This window comes from Amblyomma mixtum, chromosome 8, assembly GCF_055824585.1.
Source record: "Amblyomma mixtum isolate Tamu chromosome 8, ASM5582458v1, whole genome shotgun sequence".
Lineage (NCBI taxonomy): Eukaryota > Metazoa > Arthropoda > Arachnida > Ixodida > Ixodidae > Amblyomma > Amblyomma mixtum.
The window spans coordinates 114,509,870-114,537,061 of record NC_143019.1 but is presented as its reverse complement, the minus strand read 5'-3'; the positions used below and the strand labels follow the sequence as shown (position 1 = coordinate 114,537,061).

Sequence of the window (27,192 nt, the reverse complement as noted above, 5' to 3'; positions counted from 1 at the left end):
ACCACCGTGACAATTTTTCGTTGCGATGTTCTCTCTCGGAATGGTGCGCAAGGCATTAAAAATCACGTAGAATTCGCCCGCGCCCAGTAAAATAATTCGCAATAGAATTTCTTTCCCAATATAGTTGCAGTGTCTGCAGCTGAGCAGTGCATTTGATGTCAAAAGGTTGAAGTCGCACGAGGCCATTTGAAAACACCTGTTCGTTCACTCGCTGCCACTGCTGTTTCTGGGACAGCAGGCTATAAGAACTGAAGCAAAATCGAAGGAGGGACTGGATCGCATGGCATCTCATACCCATCGTTCGAAGCTGCAACTACATAGGAGAAGGAATTATAATCTGCCCTCCGTCAGCGAGTTCAGCGCTTTAGCCCCTGTTTACTGATGACTTATGCTTCATTTCAAACAACACAACAATTCGGTGTCTCTACTCCAAAAGCCCCTCGCGTTAAGTTTTTGCTCAAAATCATCGATCAGGTACTGCGCTCTTCGAATGATGAAGGCTGCCAGTGCCGCGTTTTTCAGCCAACGCCAGCCAGTCGCAAGGAAGGAAATATCTCGACAGCCAAGTCCATCCGAAATTATACTTATATGTTTATTTCTCACATTCACATCACTTACACATTCACTCCTCTTTCAAGAAAGCACAAAAATACCGCACATGCACACAACATAAATTAAACACTTCACTTCTCAAGCACTGTTCCACTCACTTGACACCACAACAGCACACTTTCCCAACAACGCTGCTACACACATAATGAAATCTCGAAGCAGAAAACTCGGAGCGGCCATTAGCTAAGGTGTCTGGAGCAGATAGCAGGCACAGGACGCGTGTTCCTGCATGTGCGAAAAAAGCACGCGTCTGACCAGAGCGCAGAAGCGAAAAGCATAAACTTTTTTCATCACTCAATCTCCACAAAACGCTTCTGACAGGCCTAGCGTAGCCCCAACAGGCTTGTCGACCTTTACCTTGTGAAACCAAGATTACCTTTACACAGACAAGGCCATGCACTTGTATTACGCACTTTTCTGTGAGGCTGCCTACAGACTCCATGGCCAACCAAGATAACACCTCAATGGCTGCTTCGCAAAAGTTAGAGCTGAGGATTCCATTTAATAGCATAATGACACCACTGAAAGACCCACTGACCTGAGAACAGAAAGGACATTTGCTAACAAGACTGAGCTAAGCCTAATGTGCCAACAAAACAAGACTGAGCTAAGCCTAATGTGCCAACAAAACAAGACTGAGCTAAGCCTAATGAGCCAACAAAACAAGACTGAGTTAAGCCTAATGTGCCAACAAAAGATGACAAAGGACTTGAAGCAAGCTCCACCGCAATCAGCTTGAGCTTCTGCACATACAAGCGATACGTGGCATTCAGCAACTGTTACAACATAGCAAGTGCTGTCTGTACCCACGAAAGAGCTACTAGACTGCTTTGACCGCCCATGCTTCCCAACTGCCAACAAAGACGTGTTTGAGGCTCAATGTGCAATACAGCACGCAGCTGCTACACCTTGGGTGTGCTGAATGCCCAGAAGCTAACCTAACTATCAATCATCCCAGAACAGAAGCAACAGCTGGAGGCAGAAAACAGTGCACTCCTGCTGACACACAGACATGCGTACCACCAAACCACGCAGGTGTTTCACCACTGCACAGAACTGTACACGCGAAGCCCTTAGGACAAAAAGAGAAACTGAATAACAGGTCAACAAAACTACAGTAGTTGATACCACCGGTCAAACTAGAGCTGCCTTACACACACTCCATGAGAATATGGGTTGCATTAGGCATTCACTTTGACACTGTTGATGAAAAGTAAACACCTACTCCATGACGACCACCTGCTACTTGCAAGAGCGCTATTGCAAGGCGAGCGAGGAACGTGATGATTTCTAGTAGTTATTGAGCAAATGTGTTCGTTTTAGTCCTTGGAAAGAGCGCAGTCAGACAGCATCTACAAGGAGTGGAAGCCAGAGACAAAAAAGGGGGGTGGGGGGGATGAACTACCGAGACGCACCACATATCTCCAGATGGCCTCTGGCAGACTCACTACACCATGTGCGAGACACTCACAACCACTGAAACCGTCACGAACACTCTAGAACTCGCACGCTCACCGATACAGATGCACACTACTAATATACATTTGAGTGCTGTCAACATGCCCGACAAGGAAAGAGTTTGTGTAGCAACTGTTTTTCGCGCATATAGCCACCGCGCATTACATGGGCAGCGGAGTAGCCTGGTCTAACCACATCCACAGGTGATTTTGGCATCGTGAATCAAATGACATTTTCTGCAGAGACGACGACCCACGAGAAAAGACGGAGAAAAAGAGTAGTGCACGACATATTCTGCCCTTACTTCCCAGGTCACGACTCGAGACACACATAAACAGGTGCAATTAGTGCGTTGTGGTTTCAATGCCATCTTAGCAAGAGTGATCTTACACGAGCAAAGCCACTCGGCCCACTGGTAAAACGATCGTTGGTACAGCCACGGACAAGCACATCTCAATTCATACGGAGCAACTTTTTCTTATAGAGTCATGTCCTCCAAAAAGGTCAAGACGCCCTCACAGATACTCAGTTCTTGCATCACGGTGCCAACACATGCGACAGTCTCTACAATAGTGCATCCAGCTGAAACAGCCTTGTGTGAAAGAAAGTACAAGTTTTGGAAACGCAATGCTTGGAAACTTAGTCGGACACAACTTAAGTCTGCAGTGAAGCCCCACCCACATTCAAGACTGCCACACAGAATTTTCCACGCGAAAAAAAAAATCCGTTTAAACTTTTCCGTTCGCTAAACAAGAAGATAATCAATCATAAGAAAAAATCATAAGCTCTAGAATTTTGATACCTGGCTTGTTTAAAAAAGTCAAACATTCCAAAGCCAATTTTGTAAACTGTTTTGATTGGTTAGCGGAGTACTACAAGATGCCACGGACCACAGCCCAATGTTAACTGCCTTCTTTTTTTAAGCTGTATCCTATTATAAATAGCACTAGGAGTCTAGAGAGAAGTATGAAACAGCATGCAATAGTAGCAAAACAAGAATCTACCACAGACAAGTGCTCCTCCTGTATCTAGTGAAAAGTTTTGAAAAAGCTCCAAACAGGAGACACAGCTATGAGAGGCACTCAAGTGCTATCTACCGGGCTAAACAACTCGGATCTTTGTATAAGCTGCATTTATTGAAAAAGTTGAGTGGTCCACAAGTAGTTTTGAGCACCAGGGGCACTGCTTCATCGAGAAGGGTGAAGTGATCAAGAAGAACCTGGAAGAAACGAAATCGACCGACGGAAAGAATGCCACAATGTGCAACTGCAAGTATTTGTCTGGCGTGTTCAAGGAAAGGCTCAAAGCATGCACCTATAACAAAAACAAGAAAATAGGTCGACAAGCAATATGGCCACCACCATAACCATGGCAAGGCAGTGAAGACAATTGACAGACAATCGCGGCAGACAATCGTTAACATTGCACCCACACAACTTGCAAAAGACTCGCCCAAAGGCAGGCGTGATCACACGACCCCGCACTTACAACTTCCAAGGAACCTGACTATGACGTACAATGCCGATGTTCACCAAAAGGCCACGTATGGCAACCTGGAAGCTAGGAACACGTGCTCCACAAGTTGCCCACACGAACCCTCCTCATGCAATCCTGTGAGGCAGAAATGTCCGTCAGAACACTCGGGCAAATCCTACCTCTTTCTCACACATCAAGGCTCTGCTGCACAATCAAGTAAGAAGGAAAATGAAAAGAAAAAAAGCAAAAGCACGCACAAACCAGCCATCAAAGATCACATAGCCGACCTTTTCCACCTCAATGTCACACTCACGAAGGCCATCGTGTGACCGAGTTTGTTTCAAGGACTCTGCTACTAATCGTGGTGGCTTTATGTTGCCTGTGGAGCATTGTGAAGCTGCTTCCAACACGGCCAAGCAAGCCCACAATGCACCACCACTCCATGGCAGACAGGACAACACAACCCAATACAATCCGTGGGATTATGATGCAGTCTGATAAAAACTAGATAAGGCCGCCACTCTATGCACTCTATTTCCAGTGTTGCACACACAAAAAAAAACTCTGAGCAAAAGGCACCAAACCAATGTGCGTCAAAAAGAAAGGTCAAACACCTAATCAGTGCTGAAGGGGAAAGCAATGATAAGGATTGAAATCTGCCTTCAGAAAAACGGAAGAGGCTCTCAGTGGTCTGAGCTTGATTGAACTCTCAAAACTGCTACCGGCACTCTGATGCTGCTCACAAATTGCATGTGGCACAATTCATTTCACTGCTTCGGTGACGATTCGACAGAGCAGGTCGCACCAGACAAGACATCCATGAAACATCCATGAAACAGTAGCACGGTCTAGTCGGTGCACTGTGCCCTATGCATCCATCCAGAAGGTGGCAAGCAGGATGACGCACCCCACGCAGCAACAAAACATGGCAGTGTCCAATACGCAGGGTTCATGACCCACCTCTTGAGGGTCGCACCAAATCGCCACCAGCACTGATCCACCCACAATGGTGCTTTAGTCCGTAACTTGCACCATGAAACCGGACTGCAACAGACCGGTACGGCACATGCGTTGCCACTTGTTGCATTCACCCTCGCCCCAAAAGGAAGACACGGGGCGGTTGACCAGATGTGCGTGCCTGCTCTACGTCTTGGCTGCATCACTCAAGCTCGATGCAGCGCTACAGTACGATTTCCCCAAAGTTCAGCAATCTACCGATTTCCACGGAGTCCAGCAATCCACCATTTCCCCAGAGTCCAGCAATCCACCTGGTTCTGTACAACTTGACTCCATCAAAACGACAAATGCTTGTACTTTAACCAAGTTCACAATAAAGCCACAAACCACTTCACAGTAGTGGCACCAACACCCTGGCTTTACCTTCGTCCAAGTGGGCAGCACACTGGGGTGCAGAAAGAAACAAGCAAAAGCTACAACTCGATTGTTGTCGCAGAAATGGCGCCTGCAAGTTTTGAAACGAGCCAAATCCGGTTAAACAAATGGATCTGCACGACACGCCGCTCGGTGGAGAACTACTCCATTCGGGCAAGATCCAAGACACAATCTCGCCATGCTCATTCCAGAAGCGGCTGCCCTCGACGACTTGTCAATACAAAGCGGGAAATGCAGTGTCAATCTCGGCAGGTGCATCAAGGGACCTGTGCGAGAGTCCGGTGCCAAGTGCCGCAGTGTCATTCCAACCAGCTGGCTCTCCTTGACGTCTCCACTGCATCACACTGAACTCAGAGGATGCCGGGCAATTTCAGTCTCAGCAATTTTCTTCTTTTTCCAATATCCAGCACTGGAATTCAGCCTCGAACCGAGTTGAATGTCCCGACACCACCGTCTGATGCCACACGATTCAAATGCCCCACTGTCTTTTGTAGGTGCCAAAGGTCACACCAGCAATGAAATGAGCTGGCCAGAAAAACAAAGAGGGAGGGGAAACACACGAGCACAAAAGTTGTCCGGTCCACAGAGTCCAGAATGATGCGGAGGCAAAGGGCCCCCCCAAGCGGTGCAGTTGTCGACAAGCTTCTTCTCTGCCATCCACAAGTTAGAAGAAGCCTCGACAATGCGGCCAAGGGGTGCACAGTACAGGAGAGGTGATGGTCATGGCTGCCCCTTGTGGCCATGACGGACGGAGCCCCGCCTTCAGAGGGCGTTGTGCACCTGCGGCGGCTTGTGGACAGCCGCCGCGGATGCGGAAGTGGGCCGGATCAGGGGCGGTGGCTGCTGGAGGATGGACCAACTGCCGGACCTGCGAGCAGAGGAAATGGTGCGTGAATGAACCACTCTGCACCGCAAGCGGACTAATGGCCCCGCCTGAGAAAGAGGCACTCGTGGAGGCATGCAAACGCCACCTTTTTCTAGTGATATACATCCATCATCATCATCATCCTGACTACGCTCACTGCAGGGCAAAGGCCTCTCCCATGTCTCTCCAACTAACCCTGTCCTTTGCCAGCTGCAGCCACTGTATCCCCGCAAACTTCTTAATCCCATCCGCCCACCTAATTTTCTGCCGGCCCCTGCTACGCTTGCCTTCCCTTGAAATCCACTCCGTTACCCTTAAGGACCAGCGGTTGTCCTGCCTTCGCATTACATGCCCTGCCCAAGCCCATTTCTTCCTCCCGATTTCATCTAGGATGTCATTAACCCGCGTTCATTCTCTCACTCACTCTGCCCGCTTCCGGTCTCTTAATGTTCTACCTATCATTTTGCTTTCCACCATCATACTCATAATTTATTACATCGTTAAAAGACCCCTACAACAATTTGCACCTATCTAGTACACAGGACCAGACACATCGGCGATTCAAAACGATCCCCTTCCCCTTCTCTCTAATCATACACCTCAGCGAGCCACAGGTCGCAGGCCGGGGCTATGCTCCATCTACAAATGCATCACCCAGCTCGGGTGTTTACTTTTTTTTTTTTTTTTTTGAGGCTACACGACATTGCGTGCCAGGATTTGCGGAAGAGGTCAGCTTGCTTGAGGACTTATATACGGCACGAATGCTCATTAGTCTTTACTGTACATAAATGCGTACATTTTCTGGCTACCTTCAAAAGTGTGTCCAGGAACATTTAAAGATCCACTTTTGAGATTGCTACAGCAGGTCCTCCTCTCCACCCTGATAATTTCCAGCAAACCTGATAGCCATGCAGCACTTTAGTAAGCACAGATCAATTTTACTGTTTTTTTAAAGCAGACAAGAGTCAGAATGTGAGAAAGCTGGCATCTGTTGCCAAAAGGGCATTGCCAATAAAGCATAACACAGTTTTTTAGCATGGCATCAAAACGAGTTTGTCCACCATAATGCCTGTTGGAACTCCTTCATGGATGAGAAGCATGAACATTGAAAAATGAAGAACACTGAAGAATTAGAAGGACTCAAAATACATTGGTGATTGCAGATAAAAACTGTTCCAAGATTACTTAACATTGGTAGTTAGTTACTCTGCCATCAAAGCAATGCTGCTTTGATGGACAGACAGGACTGGTGCCAGTCCTATGTTGTGTGTGTGTTGTCTCCATCTTTTAGCGCCAGTGCGCTTTTTGCGTAAACCATGTCAGGCTACAGCCAACTAGCTGAAATAAAAGTATTGCCAGATACTAGCCGTTCTTTCCCTTCCTTACGAGGGTTCAAGGCAGAAACACTTCGACAATTCTGTATCAAAACTGTGAGCAAGTAATCTCGAGGAGCTGTGTCCTTTGAGAGAATGCTGTGATAGAAACTCTCTCCCAACGCAGTGCTGAGATGGCTTTGCATCAGTCCAGAGGGTGGCATACGTGAGGGGGAAAGAAAGGCTTACGACAGCACTCGCCAACAAGTAGCACTGTTTTTTTTTTTTCATTACTGCGAGAGCAGTACTAGTTTCACTTTATGAGAAAGGTGGAACCTGTCATCCACCCACCTGGGTGCGGCCACTGGGAGGCCGGGGGGGGCCCCCTTGCCCTGTGAGGAGGGGGATCCGGGTGGGGGCCTGAGCAGAGGGGGAGGGTTGCCCACCCCTCCTCCCCCTGGAGCAGCAGCAGCTCCGTTGGAGAGGACACTGTTGCCCCCGGTGGCTGCTGCAGTGGGGGACCCCGGCCTGCTTCCTCCGCCACCCCCGGACTCCTTGGTGGTGGCTGTGGGGGGCTCCACATCACCTGCCCCCTGCAGAGGGGAGAGAGAGAGAGAGAGAGCAGGGGATGAGGCTTCTCTCAGGAGAGGATGGCAACACACGCAGCCTCTTCTTCATCCTCTCCATGCTAAGCTACGAACACACCATCGAAAAAAATTTCTGACGATTACATCACTTCCTAATGCGACATTTGAGCGCAGCTCATCAGCTGTTTCAGCTTTTCGATAGGTTGAGGCAAAGAATTCGAGCAAGACAAGTATATACAGTCGAACCCAGATATATCGAATTCAAAGGGGATCAGAAAATAGTTCGATATAGCAAAAATTCGATATACAGATATAGGCTAAAACTGCACTCCTGATCATAACAAATTCTGGCTTACCGTTTGGAACAGCCGCGAATCACATAGTATAGGCACGCAATGTGAAAGCACTTTATTTCGCGGAAAAAAATCACTAATTTTGGGCTGCTTTTTCCTCTGGGAAACGAAGTTCAAAACACTGGTCTCGATCTTCTCGAGACTGTCCAGGTGCGAGAGCCCAGTGCCTGCCATTTCACTGCAACAGCGCCGAATCAGGCTGAGCGCTGACGCCAGTTCAGTGGCTGCGCACGGACGCGTTTCTTAGACAACACAGTTGCCCTCGTCGTCGCTGGAATCGGCGTCATGAACGCCAGCTATTCCAGCCACAATGTCCTCATCAGCGAGGTCGGCTACCGCTTGAACTTCGCTGTCAGCGTTATTAAAGTCCTCAACAAGACAGAGCGGCACCGGGAAAATTGGACAAGTCGCGAAAGGTCCAAGCACTCATCGTCATCTAAATCTTCCGGACATTCATCTCCGGCCACTTCAAGGCTTGCCTTTCCAAAACAGTTGGCTACTGTGGCCTGCTTCTCGTCGCGCGTTGAAACACAGGCACACAAGAAAAACATGCGAGGCGCAGATGGAGCGATCCGAGCGAAGCCTATGCGAGCGGTAGTCAACCCGGCTGCGAAGGAATGACAGAAGGAAAAGAAAGAGCAGGGAGAAAGATCGGCGCTCTGGGCTTCGCTTTTTTTTTTTTCTCTCTTCTCCCCACACCCGCGAGCGACCGTTTTCTCCCTCTTCCTTTCCCCAGGAGGCGTGGCTTGGAAATGTCGCCGCGCGTCTCCATGCCGCGCACTCTCTCCGCTGAGCTCCAATGACCTTGCCCAAGCACACTCCGGCGGTACGGGAGGAGCGGGAAAGCTCGCGCCGGTGGGGTGCAAAAACGGGGGAACAAAAAAAAAAATAAAGCCCTGCGCCTGCTGACTGACTGCGGAAATGTTCTCCGCTGAGGCGGCTGAGGACCGGTCAGGAATGTCTTTGGGGAAAGCGCACCTTCCAGGGGCGCGGTGTTCGATATATCCAATGTCCGGCGAAAATGGAATTCGATATACAACGCAACTGTCCTATACTTTTACATAGTATTTTCAAGGGGGTAATCTGTGTGTTAGATATAGCCAATAATTCGAAATATGCGGGTTCGATATATCCGGGTTCGACTGTATTTCGAATCAAACAGAGCTTGAATTATCAAGGTTTTAGTGTACTACCATCTGTGAGAAATTCGCACCATGGTGACCATTCAAACCAAATAACTCTTGGCAAGTACAGAGAAATGTGCAGCTTCATCCACGGTGTCCACTGATATCTCGTATGCGACGTGCATAACAGATAAAGTTTCAAACCAATACCGCCAAACGAAAACATTAAAAAGATCTTGTAGATTGAAAAGGACACAGACAAACTGCAAGCACAGTTGTCTTTACTTCAAGCCATGGCCATCATCATCGTCAGCCTGACTACGCCCACTGCAGGGCAAAGGCCTCTCCCATGCATCTCCAGTTAACCCTGTCCTTTGCCAGTTGCCGCCATTGTATCCCTGCAAACCTCTTAATCTCATCCGCACACCTAACTTTCTGCCGTCCCCTGCTACGTTTGCTTTCTCCTGGAATCCACTCCGTTACCCTTAAGGACCAGCGGTTATCTTGCCTTCGCATTACATCTCCTTCTCAAGCCCATTTCTTCCTCTTGATTTCAACTAGGATGTAATTAACCCGCGTTTTTTTCCTCACCCACTCCGCCCTCTTCCGATCGCTTAACGTTACACCTATCGTTTTTCTTTCCATAGCTCACTGCATTGCCCTTAGCTAAAGCTGAACCCTCTTTGTTAGCCTCCACGTTTCTGCCCCATAGGTGAGTACCGGTTAGAAAGAGCTGTTATATACTTTTCTCTTGAGGGATATTGGCAAACTGCCATTCATGACCCGAGAGAACCTGCCATATGCGCTACACCCCGTTCTTATTCTTCTAGTTATTTCCCTCTCATGGCCATACCACCGTTAACCATGCTTTCAAGCGTCTTACACATGCCAACTGCAGCTATGAGTAAGAATGCTTTGTCTGCCCAAGAAATGGTCAGAGCAGTGCAGATTTCCCGTAGATGCCACAACATCCGCATACGGATGTCCAACGGATGTACAACAAAGCACAGAGGAACGGCATACGGATGTACAACAGAGCAGCGCGGAAGAGCAGTGGCAGAACCAACCTTGCTGTCGTCCGTGCTTGGCGTGATCCCGTGCTCGGCCTCAAACTCCTGCAGCACGGCGTCCAGGTTGTAGCGGCGGCGGTAGTTGACAAAGAAGCTGCGCACGTGCGCCTCCGTCTTGTTGCCGATCACTTCCGCGATGGCCTTGAAGTCACGGCCGTACTTGCGGATGCCTGCGCAAAAGGGCGACCGAGGCATCACCGGACCGTCACACGGAAGAAACCTTCACCACCACCACTCGACAGAATGCCAACCGAAGGCTGCTGACGACCTACAGAAGGCCAGCAAATGTTCAGGCAGATTCAGAACACACTCTGCACTCGTGTTAACGCTGTTAAGGGGGGATGAGGGTCTTAAAAACTTTTTTTCATTTGTTAACATATCTCTCCAAAACTTAGCACCTTGGTATATCATCGAATGCTGATTTCGAATATGCATTTGGATTTCAGATATCTCGGCTGGAAGGAAATATGCGGCAAAATAAAATATCCTAATTAGGTAATGTTTAATGGGCCTTTTTATTAATTTATCGGTTAAAGAAAATTTTTTTAAGAATAAGCAGCCATTTGCAAAGGCCCAAAGCACATCCAGAGCTAACAGAATGTCTACAAAATCATTTTGTTGATCATAAATAAATAATAAAGCTGGAAAGGAAAAATGATGTGGCAGTAATTAGCCCACACTTGGCCTATTTGCTAATAGTATATCATGTTTCAAGGAAAAGAGAATGCTTTAGGATGTGCAGTGGACCTCTGGGAACAGTTCCATATTCTTAAATAAAGCTTTTTTTAACTGATAAATTACCATAAAGATCCGTGAGAAATGGTCTAATTTGGATGTTACTTTGTGATAAATTTTCTTCCAGGTGAGATATCTAAATGCATATTTGAAATAAGCATTCCATGACACACCTATGTGGCAAGTTTCAAAAAGTTATGTCTACAAATAAAAAGTTCGTAAGACCCTCATCCCCCCCCCTTCATACCCGTACCCTCCTTTCAGGGAGTGCTTGGCATCACTTAAAAACGGCAGATAGACAACAGGCCTTGTAGACAACAGCACTTTTAATTCATGGGGCCCAAGTACTGGCTCAAATAAAGTTTGGGAATGCTGCCTCAGATTGCTAACACTCACCCTGGACGGCGATGAGCAGCTCGTCGTTGGTCCAGCGGGCATTCACTCGGGTGTTGCCCTGCAATGCATCGGCAGAGGGGAACACTGTCAACACATTCCACTGGTTTACGATGCCTTTACTGCACCTACTGTGCACAAAAACAGCCTCTTCACTCTCACTGCTCGATCTGAGAAAAGACAGCCAGAAAATCACGAGCCTTTGCACCAAACTGATTGCACAAACATCAGCCTACAACAGCGGAGCAAAGGGGAAAAGGAGAAATTGCTCCCTTTCTTCTTAATTGCAACAACACAGGACCTTTGACCACTGACTACAGAACCAGAGGCAGTGATTTAGCCACTGCAATTTAGAAGGAAAGGTGAAGTCCCAAATCCAAAGGCTCTCAAATTTTCAGCAGGGCATTTCTCAACCCTGACGGTCCCACCAGTGAGAGACAAAGAATCCTTGAGCTCACACCAATGCAGCATTTCACTCAGAGAACTTACATGCACTGAACAAGCGACAGGCAAGATAAGAAAAACCACAAAAAAGCAAAAATAAATAGTAAACAAACAAATAACAGAGTGCGACCTTTAGCTACTTGGTACACTGCCATGTAGGATATTAGTGTGAGGGCGTAATACACAACGAAGGAAGACAGCACAAGCAGCAATTGCCGAGTGAAGGTTCCACAGAGAGGAAAACAAAACACATAACGAAGGTTTAGATAACCCTGTGCACAATCTATGAAGCATTTACTCTCTTATGCGAGCCTTCTTCTTTATTTCTTTCCTCCCAACAAAACCTTCGGGTGTCAGTAGCACTTCTGTCAACTGCCTTTCTTGCATCCCACAGCCTTCCAGGTAAGTAATATTCTGCATACAAACATTACATGACGTTATGACAAAATATGGCAACATAAATAACTCTTCTCGCATGTGCCTCAATTATAGCTGCACATTTGCGTATTTAGGTTGAACATGCTACTGCAGCATTGGTACCCTTGCAGGCAACAACAAATGCACACATCAGACAGTGTGATTACCAGCTCTTCCTTACAAGCAGCTGTTGGCAGCGCAGTAGAGGTTTACTGTGGCCGGGAAGTGGTATGAGCTGCACCTAGTTCTCTGAATGCATGTGTCACCAGCGAACCCCACTACTTGGGTGCTCTACATCATAGCCCCTCTTGGACCGCTACAGTTTTGTGCACGGGGGGAGAAGCAGCGACAACGCACCTCGGGTGGGCGCAGGTTCTCAATGCCCATGGCCGTCTTGTGGCGCAGCTGGCTGATTATCTGCTTGTTGTTCTGCACCTGCACAGTCAGAGGAGAGAAAAGGCTGAACAACACTGTGACAAAACAAGATACGGTCACAACATACAGTTCCTCACGGAGTTGCCACAACTCTTGACGGTCACACTTCAGGGTTGTGACAGTTCCACAAGAGCTCCGAGTGATTGCTCAGTACCCATCGCTCACAACTCAGGCAATCAGCAAAGACTAGCAACACATGAACCAAGACATAAGCACACAAGGCACAGCCAGCCTTTCTAAACAGGTCGTCTCCCTTGCCATTCTTCCAACGAAGCTCTCTGCTCCACTCATGGACGGCCAAATATTTTTCTAGAGCACTTGAGATGCGCTCCTGAAGAACTGAATAGCAGGATTGGCAGGTTAGTCTACTAGGTTGGTGCTGTGCTCAGCCAGCCCATTTTCTATCACCAGGCTTTTATCTTCCTGGCTTTTCCTTATTGGCTGCTTTGGACAGAGATGGCTAAACTGATTTCGAGTACTCCACGAAGCACACAGTGAACACGGCCACAAGTTAGCCACAGACTGGCTTGCTCGACTCGAAGCGCTGGAAACCAGCATTTAACACAATGTCTTTGTACAGCATCATGTCTACCAGCCAACAAGAAAGGATGGGGGTGAGTGAATCATATCTTTCTACTGCGCAAGAAAGGATGGGGGCAAGTGAAATGTATCTTTCTCAGTCTCACAAGACGTCACAGGACACCACCACAATCGGCACTGTGCATTTGTGACATAGGGCAGCACTTGTCCGTGAGGACTGCCACGTGCAGTTGCCAGGCTTCTGGAACATGCGACGGGTCATCTGAGACATGGGAGACCAATTCTTCGCTAAGTGTGGGAAGCTAATGAACAAAGATGGGCCCTGTTCCAGGCTATTCTGCCTCATTTTCCTCCTAGAGAACATGCATGCACTCCATGAAACGCATGGAATTCTCCTCTACTGCTGTCGTGGCCCACCTGGCGCTTGAGGGCCACCAGCTCGGAGTCCATGGCCCTGAGGATGGCGTCCCCCTGGCCCTGGGGTCCCGTGGCCATGGTGACCAGGTCGGGGTACTGCAGGCACATGCCACGCGGTGGACGCCGCTTGCCACCCCCCGCTCCTCCACCCCCACGGATGGGGGCCTGCCGCTCGTGGTGCTTGCGGGCCAGGGTGCCCTTGCAGCTGCCACCCGAACGCCTGCGCATTGGACCACCAAGTCATGTCATGCAGGTACACGTGAAAGGGCTGCAGAAACAAAAAGGCTGCCCTCTGACAGCTCAACTGGCCCAATGAACCCAGTCGTTTTGACAGCCATCAAGGACAAAACATAATGTTTGTCAGTCTAGCTACGTCCACTGCAGGGCAAAGGCCTCTCCCATATCCCTACAATTAACCCTGTCCTTTTACCAGTTGCAGCTGCCATACCCTCGCAAACTTCTTAATCTCATCCGCCCACCTAACTTTCTGGCGACCCCAGCTACGCTTGCCTCCTCTTGGAATCCACTCCGTAACCCTTACGGACCAGCGGTTATCCTGCCTTCACATGCCCTGCTCAAGCTTATTTCTTCCTCGATTTCGACTAGGACGGTCATTACCCTGTGTTTGATCCCTGGCCCACTCCGCCCTCTTCCAATCTCTTAATGTTACAGCTATCATTTTCCGTTCCATAGCTCGCTGCGTTGTCCTTAACCTAAGCTGAACCCTCTTTGTTGGCCTCCACGTTTCTGCCCCATAGGTGAGTACCCATAACATACAGCTGCTGCATACTTTTCTCTTCAGGGATATTGGTAAACTGCCATTCATGATCTGAGAGAACCTGCCATATGTGCTCCACCCCATTCTTATTCTTCTAGTTAGTCCCCTCTCATGATCCCGATCAGCGGTCACTACCCGCCCTTCAACCTTCAACTTAATATCTTAATTCCCTTGGAATCCACTCCGTTACCCTTGAGGACCAGCGGTTGTCTTGCCTTTTCATTACATGCCTTGCCCAAGCCCACTTCTTCCTCTTGATTTCAACTAGGATGTCATTTACACACGTTTGTTCCCCGCCATGCAATGCCCTTTTCCTTCAAGTTTCAGCACCGTACCGGGAAGGGGACAGAGGTGACATTAAAGAAACAGAGAGCAATTAAAGCTCCCAGTTGTTGCACCCTCCCTCAAGCAAAGGAGTGGCAGTGATGCTCTTTCCACATCCCATCCTCACCACAGTGGTTGCATCAACTCCCAACACCAAGCAAGCCCCAAAGAGAAAGCACAGTGAAGCTACAGCGACAACCACATTGAAGTGCCCCAACTTTCTTCAGTGGAAAATTTAATATGTGGTGAAAAGAGAATAAAGAATCCACCAAACTGTGTGGGAAACATCAAACAGTCCTCTAGAATGCACCTCACGTTATCTTGAGAACAGGTATGAACATACAGTGAGAATTTTCTTTCCCCACCTTTTCAAGGTAACTGAAGTAACCTTTGCCACCAGACTTGAGAGCCACTAGAACGAGTCAGCTTTTTGATACCCTGGGGCAGAGCGCATCGTGTGCAAGTGCAAAGGAAAAAGTGGCTGTGGGTACGACACAATTTGACGCTTAATAAAATTAAATCTCTCCCTTCTTCTGACACAGTATGACGCAAGAGGGCTCATCACTTGAAAACAGCAAGACTACTACTCCGTAGACAACAGCTGGTGAGCTCTCAACACCACATTAGCCGAGAGTGCACAAACTGCAAGAAAACACTGCTGGAACCAAGGAGCTAAAGAATGACTATCCACACATTTGGCCCCCTACTGGGGACTGCTGTGACTGCGCCATACATCCCTCCTTCACAGCGAGTCTGCATCCCAAGTACACCTTGGGATCACATACACGACCCCAATAGCCACATGGCCTTCACGTGACTCAAAGCAACTCTGTCTGTGGACGTTGAGTGGGAGTTTCTGGCCACAGCACACTATGACAGCAGAGTCATTTATACTTCAGAAAAAGTGACCCTCAACTATCACTAAAGAGAAGAAGAAAAAGAAGTACACTCACCCTAAATACACACCAATTGGCAAGAGCAGTTCACTGCTCCCCTCGTAGCTTTATACAAGCACCAGAGTTTCAAAATTCAGCCCTTCTGTGCACTCTGCCCCCCCCCCCCCCCCCCTTCAAGGACCACCTTCTGACTGTGATACCAGCCACTTACCACGAGCAGAAGGCTCACACTGTTCAGGTGGCATCAATTAGAACCACATTCCAAGACACCCCCCCTACTCACTTCCAGTGCTGGTAGCAGCTGGAGCAGAGGCTGCCCTTGCTGGAGGTGTACGACTGGGCCATGGGGGCCCCACAGCTGGAGCAGGGGCCGCCCGGGGGGGTGGCGGAAGAGCCACCATCCTCCTTCTGCAATGGAACAACAACAGGGGACTCCCTGAGATGGCCCACAACGCACTCACTCATCTGCTGATGCCAGAGACATGCACGTGAAGGGTTTTCCAGTCTAACACAGCAGTGGCATACAGAGAGAGTGAACCACACTCTTCTGATACAATGCCCCGAGAACGCTGCAGTGTCACTCTGGCCCAAGAGCAGGGGTTTTTCATCAAGAACTTGGCCCACAAAACAGCAAAGTACCAACGCCAAAGAGTGGCCAAGGGAAGAACGGCTAACCTCAATGTTAGTTTGCAGACTGAGCCAACTCAAAAAACGGAGGCCACTCACGTTTTCGGCGTTGTCCACCTCCATGTCGCTGTCATTCTCGGAGCCACCGTCAGAGCCACCCTCACTGCGTCACAGGGGAAAAGGAAAGGGGACAAGGCCCATTAGGGAGACACCTTTAAACAAAGCCCCCCAACAGCACAGACAACACTCAGACAGTTGAGCACGAGGACTTTACGACCGAAGCTCAATCCGGCAGAATTAGCTAAGGACACTAGCCCATCAGCCGTGAACATGCCTGCGACAGGGACATGAGCATGCCGTTATTGACAATCCACTGAGAACCAAACATGTCTGAGGAGAAGGAGGAATTCCTTTTCCGAAATCTCTGATGTTAGTAAAAAGACGAACACAAATGGGAACCAATACATACTACATTCTTACAGCCAAACACAGCTAACAGCGAGTCAAGTTAAATATAAAACACACATAGTAGCAGTGAATGCATCTGACACCTGTCCCATCAGTAGACACCTGTCCCGTTGGTAGCAAAGTTACAAATGCAGGGCATGACAGAAACATAGCATCAGGCATGTTTAGTTTATTGGTTTATTGGGGTTTAACGTCCCAAAGCGACTCAAGGCTATGAGGGACGCCGTAGTGAAGGGCTCCGGAAATTTCGACCACCTGGGGTTCTTTAACGTGCACTGACATCGCACAGCACATGGGCCTCTGGAATTTCGCCTGCATCAAAATTCAACCGCCACAGCCGGGATCAGATTTGTTAAGAGTGCAGTTAATATTACATAACCACATTAATGCGTCTGAACGCATATGTACAATAAGCTGTGCTTCATAAATAATGAAGCTCCAATTCTTTTGGGGTCAGGGAACAGGACCCTCCCAAGACCGATTTCGTACCTTGAAAAGGTACGAAATTAACTTCAGACTCAACCTTCATCGTGTTTCCTGTGAACTGACTTCATCGAGTAGATTAAAAGGAAGACCGTGCTAGAACAGGATCGCACCTAAAGGGAAGCATTATGCACTATCAGCTTGACTGGCACTGATCCAGTGAACATCATGAAACATCATCCACACACTAAGTTCTCCGTTCTACTCTGAGTAACCACATGTACATTACTGAAGCACACTTGGCAACACCCCATAGCAACATGGGTGCAAGCAAATGGCAGGATATTTTGGGGACTGGCCCCTGGTCACATGACAGGGAATAACAAAAGGTGGACACACACACACACACACAGGAATGACACTACGACACCGAGGGGGGGGATATGGCATAAGTGGATGCTGAAAGTGCGAAATCCACACTTCATGCTGTTCCCATCAGTATCTCTAAGTAAGCAAGAAGACTGCGTTTTACGCCAAGTCTTTTGGCGCATAAGCAGCAGAAAGCCCTGCAAACCAACACTGCTCTCCCAATGCCCGGCACCCCACTCCAGTTAGCCAGCAGAGAGCTAGCTTGACTGAGATAAAAATGGAGTGCGCAGCAAGGAACGTGAGGATCCATGGAACAGCTGTTTTTACTGCCAAAGCTGCACACTGGCTGTTATAACCACCACAGCTGGACAGAACAGTGCAATGATTCCGACCACCCTTTTCCTATCTTGTGAGGGAAGAGCTTTACATCTGCGCCCTCAAAATGCAGCTACCCCAGGAATACCGAACTTCTGAAGCTACACACTCAACAACTTGCCATAACCACAGAGCTAAGTATACAGTCGAGGACAAAGGTCCGTGGACCACGTATTTCTCACATACTCATGGAGACCAAAAAACAAAATTTTGACTGTCACCTCCCCAAGTGTGGTCTCCAGCTGCCGGCTAATAATAGAGCTATCGCTAAATACGTGGTCCACAGACTTTTGTCCGAAACTGTACATATATGTTCTGAGGAGGAACTGGGAAGTGGAAAGGAAGGAAAGCCTGCAAGCCGCACCTGCTCTCTTGCAGTTTAGTCAGACCGGCTGGGATGCACAATCATCGCAGAGAACACAACAGCTTGTGAAGTTCAAAGACAACCTCTCGAAAAGAGCAAAAACCAAGAAAAAGACACCACCAAGCAGCTCACCAACTGAATAAACATGGGCATTCGCACGGAAATCCTGTGTTGATCAGCTGCTGTCTCTACCAACTGTGTCTCCAAATATCAGCATGACATATCAGTGGTGTGATGGTTGAGACAGTGCAAAGAAGGGATGAATGAACGAGAAGTAACATATTTACACTACTGTAAGTCGACTCGAATGTAAGTTGACCCCCAATATCATGTGTTAGGAAAAAAAGGAGGGGGGAGGGGGCATGCCCCCAGAGCTAGAGAGCAAACATAAAACTGCAGTCACTCTATAGTATACCCTATATCTCATCTGTCTCACCTTTATTTATGGTGCCATGATTTGGTTTTGACTGTCAGTCCAACCCCACTTCAGATTTTCAAATAAAAAAAGAAAGGTCAACTTACAATCGTGTAAAAGTATTAACTAATTCACATATGCAGATGCTACAGAAGCAGTCGTGTGCGTCACATTCTGTCTGTCCTCTCGCTGCTCTCTTTCATCCTTTATGCCCTGCACCCACTAACCCAGCTTGGCATTCCTTTATGAACACAATGATACCTGCAAGGTAAGAGCAAGCATTCTTGCGGCAGAAATCTGCGAGTTCCGAATTCGGACACGGATCAGCTGCATACCTCATAGCGACGTACCCTTCGTAGATCCAAAAAACAGCCAACGTCTTGACAACCAGCAACGCAATGCACTGCTCACACAACAACCTCTGAATGATCAAGCTTCAGAAAATAACCACAATGTATACCACAAATAAAAACAAGGTATAGGGAAACGAAGACCCCTCCCCCACGTAGCCCCAAGAGCCAAACCAAAAGAACGAAGTTTAGCAGAGTGGTTTGTTGGGCGAGTTGGTTTACCATATTGAAATATACCTGCGCTTAAAAGACACGGACTGAAAGATAGAGACACACACACACACAGCGCTGGACTTACAACTGAATTTTTTATTCGGGAAACACTGCTCTTTATAAACACCAGCAGCTGATAAAAATGGAAGACGGTAACACCCGGATGATGGTGACGAGACAGTTTGTTGATTTTTTATCATCCGGGTGTTACCATCTTCCATTTTTATCAGCTGCTGGTGTGTATAAAGAGCAGTGTTTCCCGAATAAAAAATTCAGTTGTAAGTCCAGCGCTGTGTGTGTGTGTGTCTCTATCTTTCAGTCCGTGTCTTTTAAGCGCAGGTATATTTCAAAAGAACGAGCCTGAACGGAGAGTGGATGAAATTTCCAAACACATGCACGAGCCCAAGTTCAAAACCAGCTGTTCAGTGTTGCCTCGTACAAGTTGACACTAGGACCGACAGCCACACGCACGAGACAACCACAGACATGGAGGAGAGACTGTGAACTGAGCATGCAAAGACAGGACAACAGAGCCAACCAGGCATGCCACATTGAGAGACAACGTGGAGACTACGGGGTGCCACAAACTGGAGGAGCGGGGGTGCAGAGGCGGCAGGGCAGAGGAGGATGGAGCGGTGGCGGAGGCGGTGCAAGATTCCTGGCGTGGCCCACCTGCCCTCCTCGCGGGATCCGGCCAGCCGGCGGGCCTGGCGGTCCATGAGGCTGGTGCGCGTGCGGGTCTTCTTCCACGAGTAGTAGTACTTCACCAGGCTGGGGATGGTCTTGTCTGGCAGCTGCAGCAAGGGGAAAACGTGAGGGGGACTTTGTCAATGGCACGTCCGAGTCTCTTTTAGAATTCGCCACTCTGTCTTGACAGTGTGCAGGGCTAGTCCAAGAGTTCCCAGGCCACCACAGAACCTCCTTTCAAGCAATGATCGTTAAAAGTAAGGAGACTCCTCGTCACTCCCCGGAGATTTTAAGCCCCGGGGGTGTCATTAATGCCCCACTTCCACGGCCCAAAGGCTGACCCTACAGCCTGGAGACTCCTGACCTTTACCTTCTGACCTGTGCACGACCTTTAACCTTTACCTTCAGTAAGGGCAATGCATTTGTCCAGTGACAGGACCCAAAAGGTCTCCTCTGTGTCACTTTTGTGCAGCCCGCTTTTCACTGGATGCCCCTGTTCCACTCGCAGTGCTGAGTGAAACACTTCTTTCACATCACCATAAGCACCACTACATGCACATAGGCCAGGCAGACCTACTTGCCCACATCTTCATACAACTCTGATCACAGCTGCCTACCACCACACGAGGAAACAAGACCTGCTACTGGCCCATCATGCTTCCAGTTCACAAGGCAGATCAAGCTCCCTCCGCCAGAAAATATCTCGAGACTCTGGAGACAAAGGACACCTCAACCACGCTACGAGCGGTAGCTTCCACTTACAGATTGGGGCAGTTATGTGCCTGTCCTTTTTTTTTTTTTTTCAAAACGCGACAGATGGTTTAGACTCCTCTGATTCTGAAGAAAGGAAAGGCGCATAACTGCCTCCTTGGGTCAGTGGACACCTCAATCACGCTCTGAGGTGCATGGCAGTGGTGTACACTGCACGGTATTTCGCGCTTAGCAAGGCTAAACTGTCAGTAATTTTTTTCCCGACTTTTGTCATTACGGTTTTCCTACATGCAATTTTTTGCTTCACGGGCACCCTTAAATCTGCCCTTGCTCCGGCCAGCCACCTTAGAGCACTTCTAGAACCAAATCACTTTCGTCAGTCTTGCAGAAATGTTACACGGCCCACTTCAGCTAGGGCAACCAACCTGGGAATCACGAAACCCCAAGCCCTTTTCTGCCAACACCACAGGGAGAAACATTAAACAGCAAAACACATCAGAGGAACCAAAACGACAGAGACATCCGACAGCTCTCCAGCACAGCTGCCCATCAAGGAAATTTTAAGCCCTTGAAAAAAATGTTTTTTTTTTTAACCAATAAAACGCACAAACTCCGCTCAACACCTGCTCGTCGGCAAGTAGGAAAAACAGATGCCAGTCCCTTGTAAGAATAACGCACCATCTGTCGGATCTTGTGGAAGTTCTTGCCGTGGAACTGGAAGGCCTGCTCGAAGAGCACCTTGTCCTCCACGGTCCACTCGTCCGGGAAGGGGGTGAAGTTGGCCAGGTCGGCCACCGCCTTCTCCAGGTCGTACTTGTGCCAGAAGAGCATGCCCAGCGCCTGCAGTGAGTAGTGCCCCACTCAGTACACAACATCCCTGTGCTAAGCACAAGTCCGGTTGCACACACTCGCAAGGAATGCTGCAAGGAGAACGACGGTGAGGCTGCAGTCGGAGATAGTTGACTGCACATTCCGTTTAATTAGTCAACAGGCGCACATCTTTATGATCGCAGTTTTATGGCCAAAACAGTGCAAGCTGAATGAGACCCGAATGAAAGAGCCGACTTGCACTCTGTCTGTCTGTCTTGTATTAGTGTCCCTACAGCAGCACACTAATCACCAGCCTGACAGTGAGCCAACTCATCCTGTTTCCATCTCTGCAACAAACAAATAAAAGCTACTGGGATGCTTCAGTAACCTGAACAGTGATGCGACAGCATTAGGTAATCACATCTGTCACTGCTTCAGTTGCAACTTCCGTGTGTGTTTGCTTCAGTTTCTTTGCAATGTGCCAGCGAGATGTGAAGTCAACTCCCAGATTCGGACTGCAGGCTGCACTAGCAGGTATCTGCTACGCTGTGATGGAGCCGACATTCGCAGATACCACATTTTTTTTGCGATTTCTGATCACGATTCTCTATCGAGGTTCCTGTCTAGAAACTAGATATCTCGCAAACTGGTGGGCAGGTTGTGATGACTTCATGAGGTCACATGATCTCTTTCGACCAAATTTTGTCTGATATCAGCAGGGTATTGGTGTGATGACAACTCTTAACACATCGAATTAAAAAAGAAGAAAGACAATGGCCTTTGTCCGGGGAAGAATATAGCAGTGTACACGCTGGCCAAAGAACACATTCAGCACAATCGTCACCAGCAACTACAAGTCCACCCAAAGACAAAGGCCTCTCGAACTTGTCTCCAAGCACACCTGTTCAGTCCCAATCACAGCCCCAACCACCCTGCACAAGCAAGCAAATTTCCTAATTTCACACCTTCATCAAACTCAGTTGTCCCTGGCTAGGTTTTGTCTCACTTAGAAGCAATCTTCCTTGGCAGCCAAACAGAATAGCAGACTTGAGGCAATTGGACAACAAGAAAATCCAGGCTCTATCATTGACATCACTGGCTATGACTACTACTGTCATTGCCAGCAACACCCTAACGATGTCCCCACCAAAACCCTCCTACTTTTACCTTCCCCTGGAACCAACTCAGTCATACTAAAGAACTACCAGTTATCTTCCCTTACATGCTCATTTCGTCTTCAATTCAACTAGCATCGCATTTGTTCCCTCACCGTCTTTCTGCCCCTTTAAAGAGGGACACTGGTCTTAGAAATAAATTTTTATTAATGAAGTCACAACCATGACATCAGAGAACATGCATTTTTTCGGGCTGATTCCAAATATGTAATTTAATTTTATGTACAACAAGTCCTTGCGCACTTGTGCAATATGATAGGTAACTTTTGCTGAGTTTGAAAGAAATTCTACTGCACGGAACTTGTTAGACTGCATGCCAATGGTTTCTCTTGACATCAAGCTATGCAATAAGGGTAAAATTGTCATCCTGCCTCTTATAGAAGGTGAGTTATAGGACCTTGAAATCATGTTTCTTCCTGTTTGTGAAGTGGCAAATTCAAAACCCTGTAACTGAACTTCTATGATAGGCAGGATAATGATTTTGCCCTTATTGCATAGTCTGATGTCAAGACAAGCCAATGGTATGCATCCTAGCTAGTTTCCTGCAGCAAAATTTATTGAAAGCTGTCGGCAAAAAGTTGCATAATATATTATATAAGTGTACACGGACTAGTTTCAAATAAAATTAAATTACATAATTGGAATCAGCATGCAAAAATACATGTTTCTTGAAGATTCAATTACTGTGACTTCATTAACAAAAATTTTTTTTCGAAGACCAACTTCCCCCCTTAATGAATACCATGACAATAAACCAGGCCTGTCCACAAAGAGAGTCCCTGCCAGGTAGACGCACCCACCTGTTCCGCATTGTAGCTGTACTTCTCCTTGGCGAGAGTCATGTACTCGTCCACTGCGGAAGAAAGCACACAGGGGTGACTCACCTCCGCCACCTGTTGAGCACACGGCTGTTAGACAGGAATGGGCCAGTCATAAAAAACAACCCTTTGAGCACAGCAAGAGCAGCATGCTAACTAGTTATGCGATTGGTTTGTAAAAGAAAGGCAGATCAAGACTTGTTAAAACCCCGCGACAGCCAGGATGCCAAGACATGTGATTATACTGCCAGTGACTGCAGCAACTACTGCCTTTCACCACCAAGATAACCCGAGTAACAACACATCTTTCGCATTTATCCATCTCACATTTCACTGAACTTTTTATTAATCAATCTGCAGGTTCCTTCACCCCAGTCGCCACCAGCGTTTTCAGCAATTACAATTTACCACTGTTCAGCGCAAACAGAAATGTTTTCTAATCATTCCTGGTGCATTCCAGTACTAATCCAGGAATATTAAGAACATGTCCTAATGCTGCATTAGCTCAGTGTGCGGCCCTAAATTAAAAACCTTCAATTTCCAAGGCACAGTGAGCGGCTGCAATTCTGCACCAGTTCCTCCACATTCATTTTTTTGTTTTGTTTTCTTGGCGACACCAGTCAGTCCTCCTCAAACATTCACCAATCACCCCTAATCCTCCTCATTCATCCCCTGCTCCAGCCACAATCTTGAGTGGAAACGATTGTTCTTCACCCCTGCAGCTGACTTGTGGTGTGGCTAGGAACAAACAGTCCTTCCTTCTACTGTACACTCTCAAAACTTTCTCTGAAGTGACCAATACCACTCGAAACCCTCAAGTCCAGCCAATCCAGCAGCAAAAAAGGCACTTAATCTGCGGCATTTAACCAGCAAGCATACACAGACCTGGAACATGCGCAACTCCCAGCTAGGAAGTCAGATGGCACATGACGCCATGTGTATCAATTGATCAGCGCACCACTATACTGATGAAGACATTCCGGCGCTTCTCAGAGTTAACTATGTCAATGTCTAGTTGGCTTCAATGCTAATGCAGTTCTGTTCCTCATGTGCCTGCCGTAACTACTTCCATCAGATGGACTACCACCTTCCATCCTCCCAGGCTAGCTGCACAATCTTTTGAATTCACGCACACTGCTTCTCTTGTGCCTCAACCTCACAGATGTCTAACCAGGCTGGGCATACAGAGGCATCAGTACTTTCTCAAACACGCACCACTACCACAATTACCACTGCTACTCACACTTGCTGTCCGAGATGTCGGCGCATGGTGACCACACCAGGAGGGCCCGCTCGGGGGCAAAATCCGGGCAGGGCTCTGCACCAGGAGAAGGTACGGCATGGCACGCTATGGCATGGCATGGCATGAGAGGCTGGCTTAAGTGATCGCAAGGTGGCTCCCAATCACGGGACAATCATGCAGGAATGTGGCAGGACATGCACATCCTTGGTCAAAGGTAATCAGGCCACATAGAGTTTGCTCTCAAGCTGGATATTGCCCCACTTGTCGGCACCCACAAAGACCAGAGGGTCCTTGAAGGTGAACACAAGGGTCCCCCTCACTCTACAGCTACTTGTAGCTTCAGCTGTGCCACAGGGACCCCAGTGCACAGGAAGAAGGCAAACCATGCGACATGAAGATGTCTGGCCAAGGGTGCACATGCCCTTCCAACCTCCTGCCCTGACCATTCCACTGACCATTCCAGTAGCAATCTGCGGCTACAATGGTCCCTACTATCATCATCATCATCAGGCAGATTAACAGAGCAAAGAGGGCCTCTGTCGTCAATCTCCCACAAACGCAATCTCCAATGGCTTGAGCTCCTACCGGTGCATCTAATTTATAACAAGGCACCCACTGCTAATACAACTTGAAGCCTTTGCCAAGGTTCATGGTTACCTCTGGATTTCATCCCACTGGGTCAATTATGTTGAAGTCAGTAGAGACTCTTCACCTTGTCACATACCACACTGCTGGTTCACTATTCCAGGCTCTCCACAAGATGTTCTTGAAATGTCCCCAAATTTTTCTTGCACTCTAAATTCCACAACCCCAATCAGCCTTTCAGTTCAGCGTACATCATATGCACATGCACACAGAGTGCCACTACAGGAACCAGGCAAAAGAAATGGTTGCTGAGGTTTCCTCAGGAGAAACAAAAGTGATGAAGGACTGCTACACCAGGACATCCACTCCTGCAGGATACTGACGAATGGGATTGTGGCCAGATGCTGACAGTTTTTTAAATGCACTGGCTATGGTTACCCCCCCTTGCTAACGTTCTTGCAGAAACCCACATTCAATAATCCCCATGCATTTTCCACATAAAAGCATTTCTGGGACAACAGTGGCATCCACGGCAAAGCTTGCCTGTGGATCTAAGGCCCTTCTAAGCACACGACTTCAACAGCTTGACCTGCAGTGACCTTGATAGCCAGGAGGCATGCTCTGATAACACCCACTGTTCATTCTTCCCCAGATGCGAGTTGAACTGTAGCCTTATCTCTTCTTGCATGTCCCTTTCTAAATTTGCAAAGTTGTTGTTGTCAATACTGCTTCCTCGATTATTGCGTGACAGCTCAGTATCGCAAGCTGTGATGTATGTGGCATGAACAGCATGAGGCATTGCTAAATGCCAGTAAACTGCTTGGCTCACCCATTGAGACGATGTCTGGAACCACCGCTTGGAAGTCATGGCCCACGCGCATTCCATGGTCTGGAAAAGAATTAAAAAAAAAAAAAACAATAATGCAAGGTGTAGCTGGTTAGCATAGAGTTTCAGGAATACACATTGGCTAGCAAAAAATAAAACAGAAAAAAATACTGTTTTTCATTCGCATTTAACATGCAAACAAGCACGGGGCTCAGAAGGTAACCGACAATGCCCAGGAACGCAACCACCGTCAAGCACAACTGAATTGGCTGAAAGAAATTAAGCACACGGTGCGTCCGTGGAAGACGAACGCGTTACGAGACACGGCGAGGTGCTCGCAGGACGCGAAGGGCGACGAATCGAGAAACATGCCATCTCTGCCGTCCGCCTGGACGGTCGGCGGGGGGCTGGAAGATGCGTACAGCATCGCCGGAGGACCAGGACGTTCTGGTCAGGGCGGAGTGTCGACGTGAAACGCCGCGCGCGTCGCCAGCGTTTAGTGCAGCACACCGGCGGGGAAAGAGGCGTTCGCGCGCGGGTTATCGCCAGCTAAAGTCGCGCCCCGGGTCCATGATCGCACAGCGTGCAGTGTCAACGGGGCAAAACGCGAGCGCCTGCCGTGAGAGAGGGCTCGCCGCTTTTCAAACGCGCGTCTCGCGAGGATACGCTGCTGCTGGCGGGCAGGGAGACATGCAGCGGCGGCGGAGCCCAGGAAAAAGCGAAGACGACGACGACGCGTGCCAGTGGCGCTTGGTTTCAAAAAACAGAAGTGCAAAAGAGCGGCCGCGCTAGGCGAGTACGGTTACCTTGCTCCGATTCGTCGGTAGCGCTCCCTTCGTCGGTGAGGTGCCCGTTCGGACTCGAGGTGTGCGATCGGCGGCCGACGCGGGACTCGTCGTTTCGATCAGCCAGCACCATGATTTTGCCAGGGACGGAGCGCTGCCTCGGACGCAGAACTAGACCAGCGCGCGGGCACAAACTTCGTGCAAACGGTAGCGAAGACGCGACTTTTTTTTTCACTTTTTTTTTTTACTAGTACGGAGCTCACACCGCGACCAACACTCGCCAAAGTGGAACTGCAAGAGAGAAAAGTGCTGCACCGAC

At 48.4% G+C, this 27,192-nt stretch overlaps 1 protein-coding gene across 1 annotated transcript; it reads right to left on the bottom strand.

The window, feature by feature from the left end:
• Window positions 1-567: 567 nt before the first annotated feature.
• Window positions 568-27,192, bottom strand: LOC149334022 (REST corepressor 1-like). The gene is made up of 14 exons (XM_089554992.1): window positions 26,895-27,192; window positions 26,092-26,151; window positions 24,678-24,752; window positions 23,417-23,469; window positions 21,310-21,471; window positions 19,906-20,027; window positions 16,356-16,419; window positions 15,913-16,037; window positions 13,632-13,851; window positions 12,597-12,674; window positions 11,382-11,439; window positions 10,248-10,420; window positions 7,468-7,709; window positions 568-5,806 (listed from the first exon to the last, which is right to left on the bottom strand). The coding sequence occupies exons 1-14, from the start codon at window positions 27,004-27,006 to the stop codon at window positions 5,701-5,703; spliced, it is 1,650 nt and encodes a 549-aa protein (XP_089411118.1). The 5' UTR covers window positions 27,007-27,192; the 3' UTR covers window positions 568-5,700.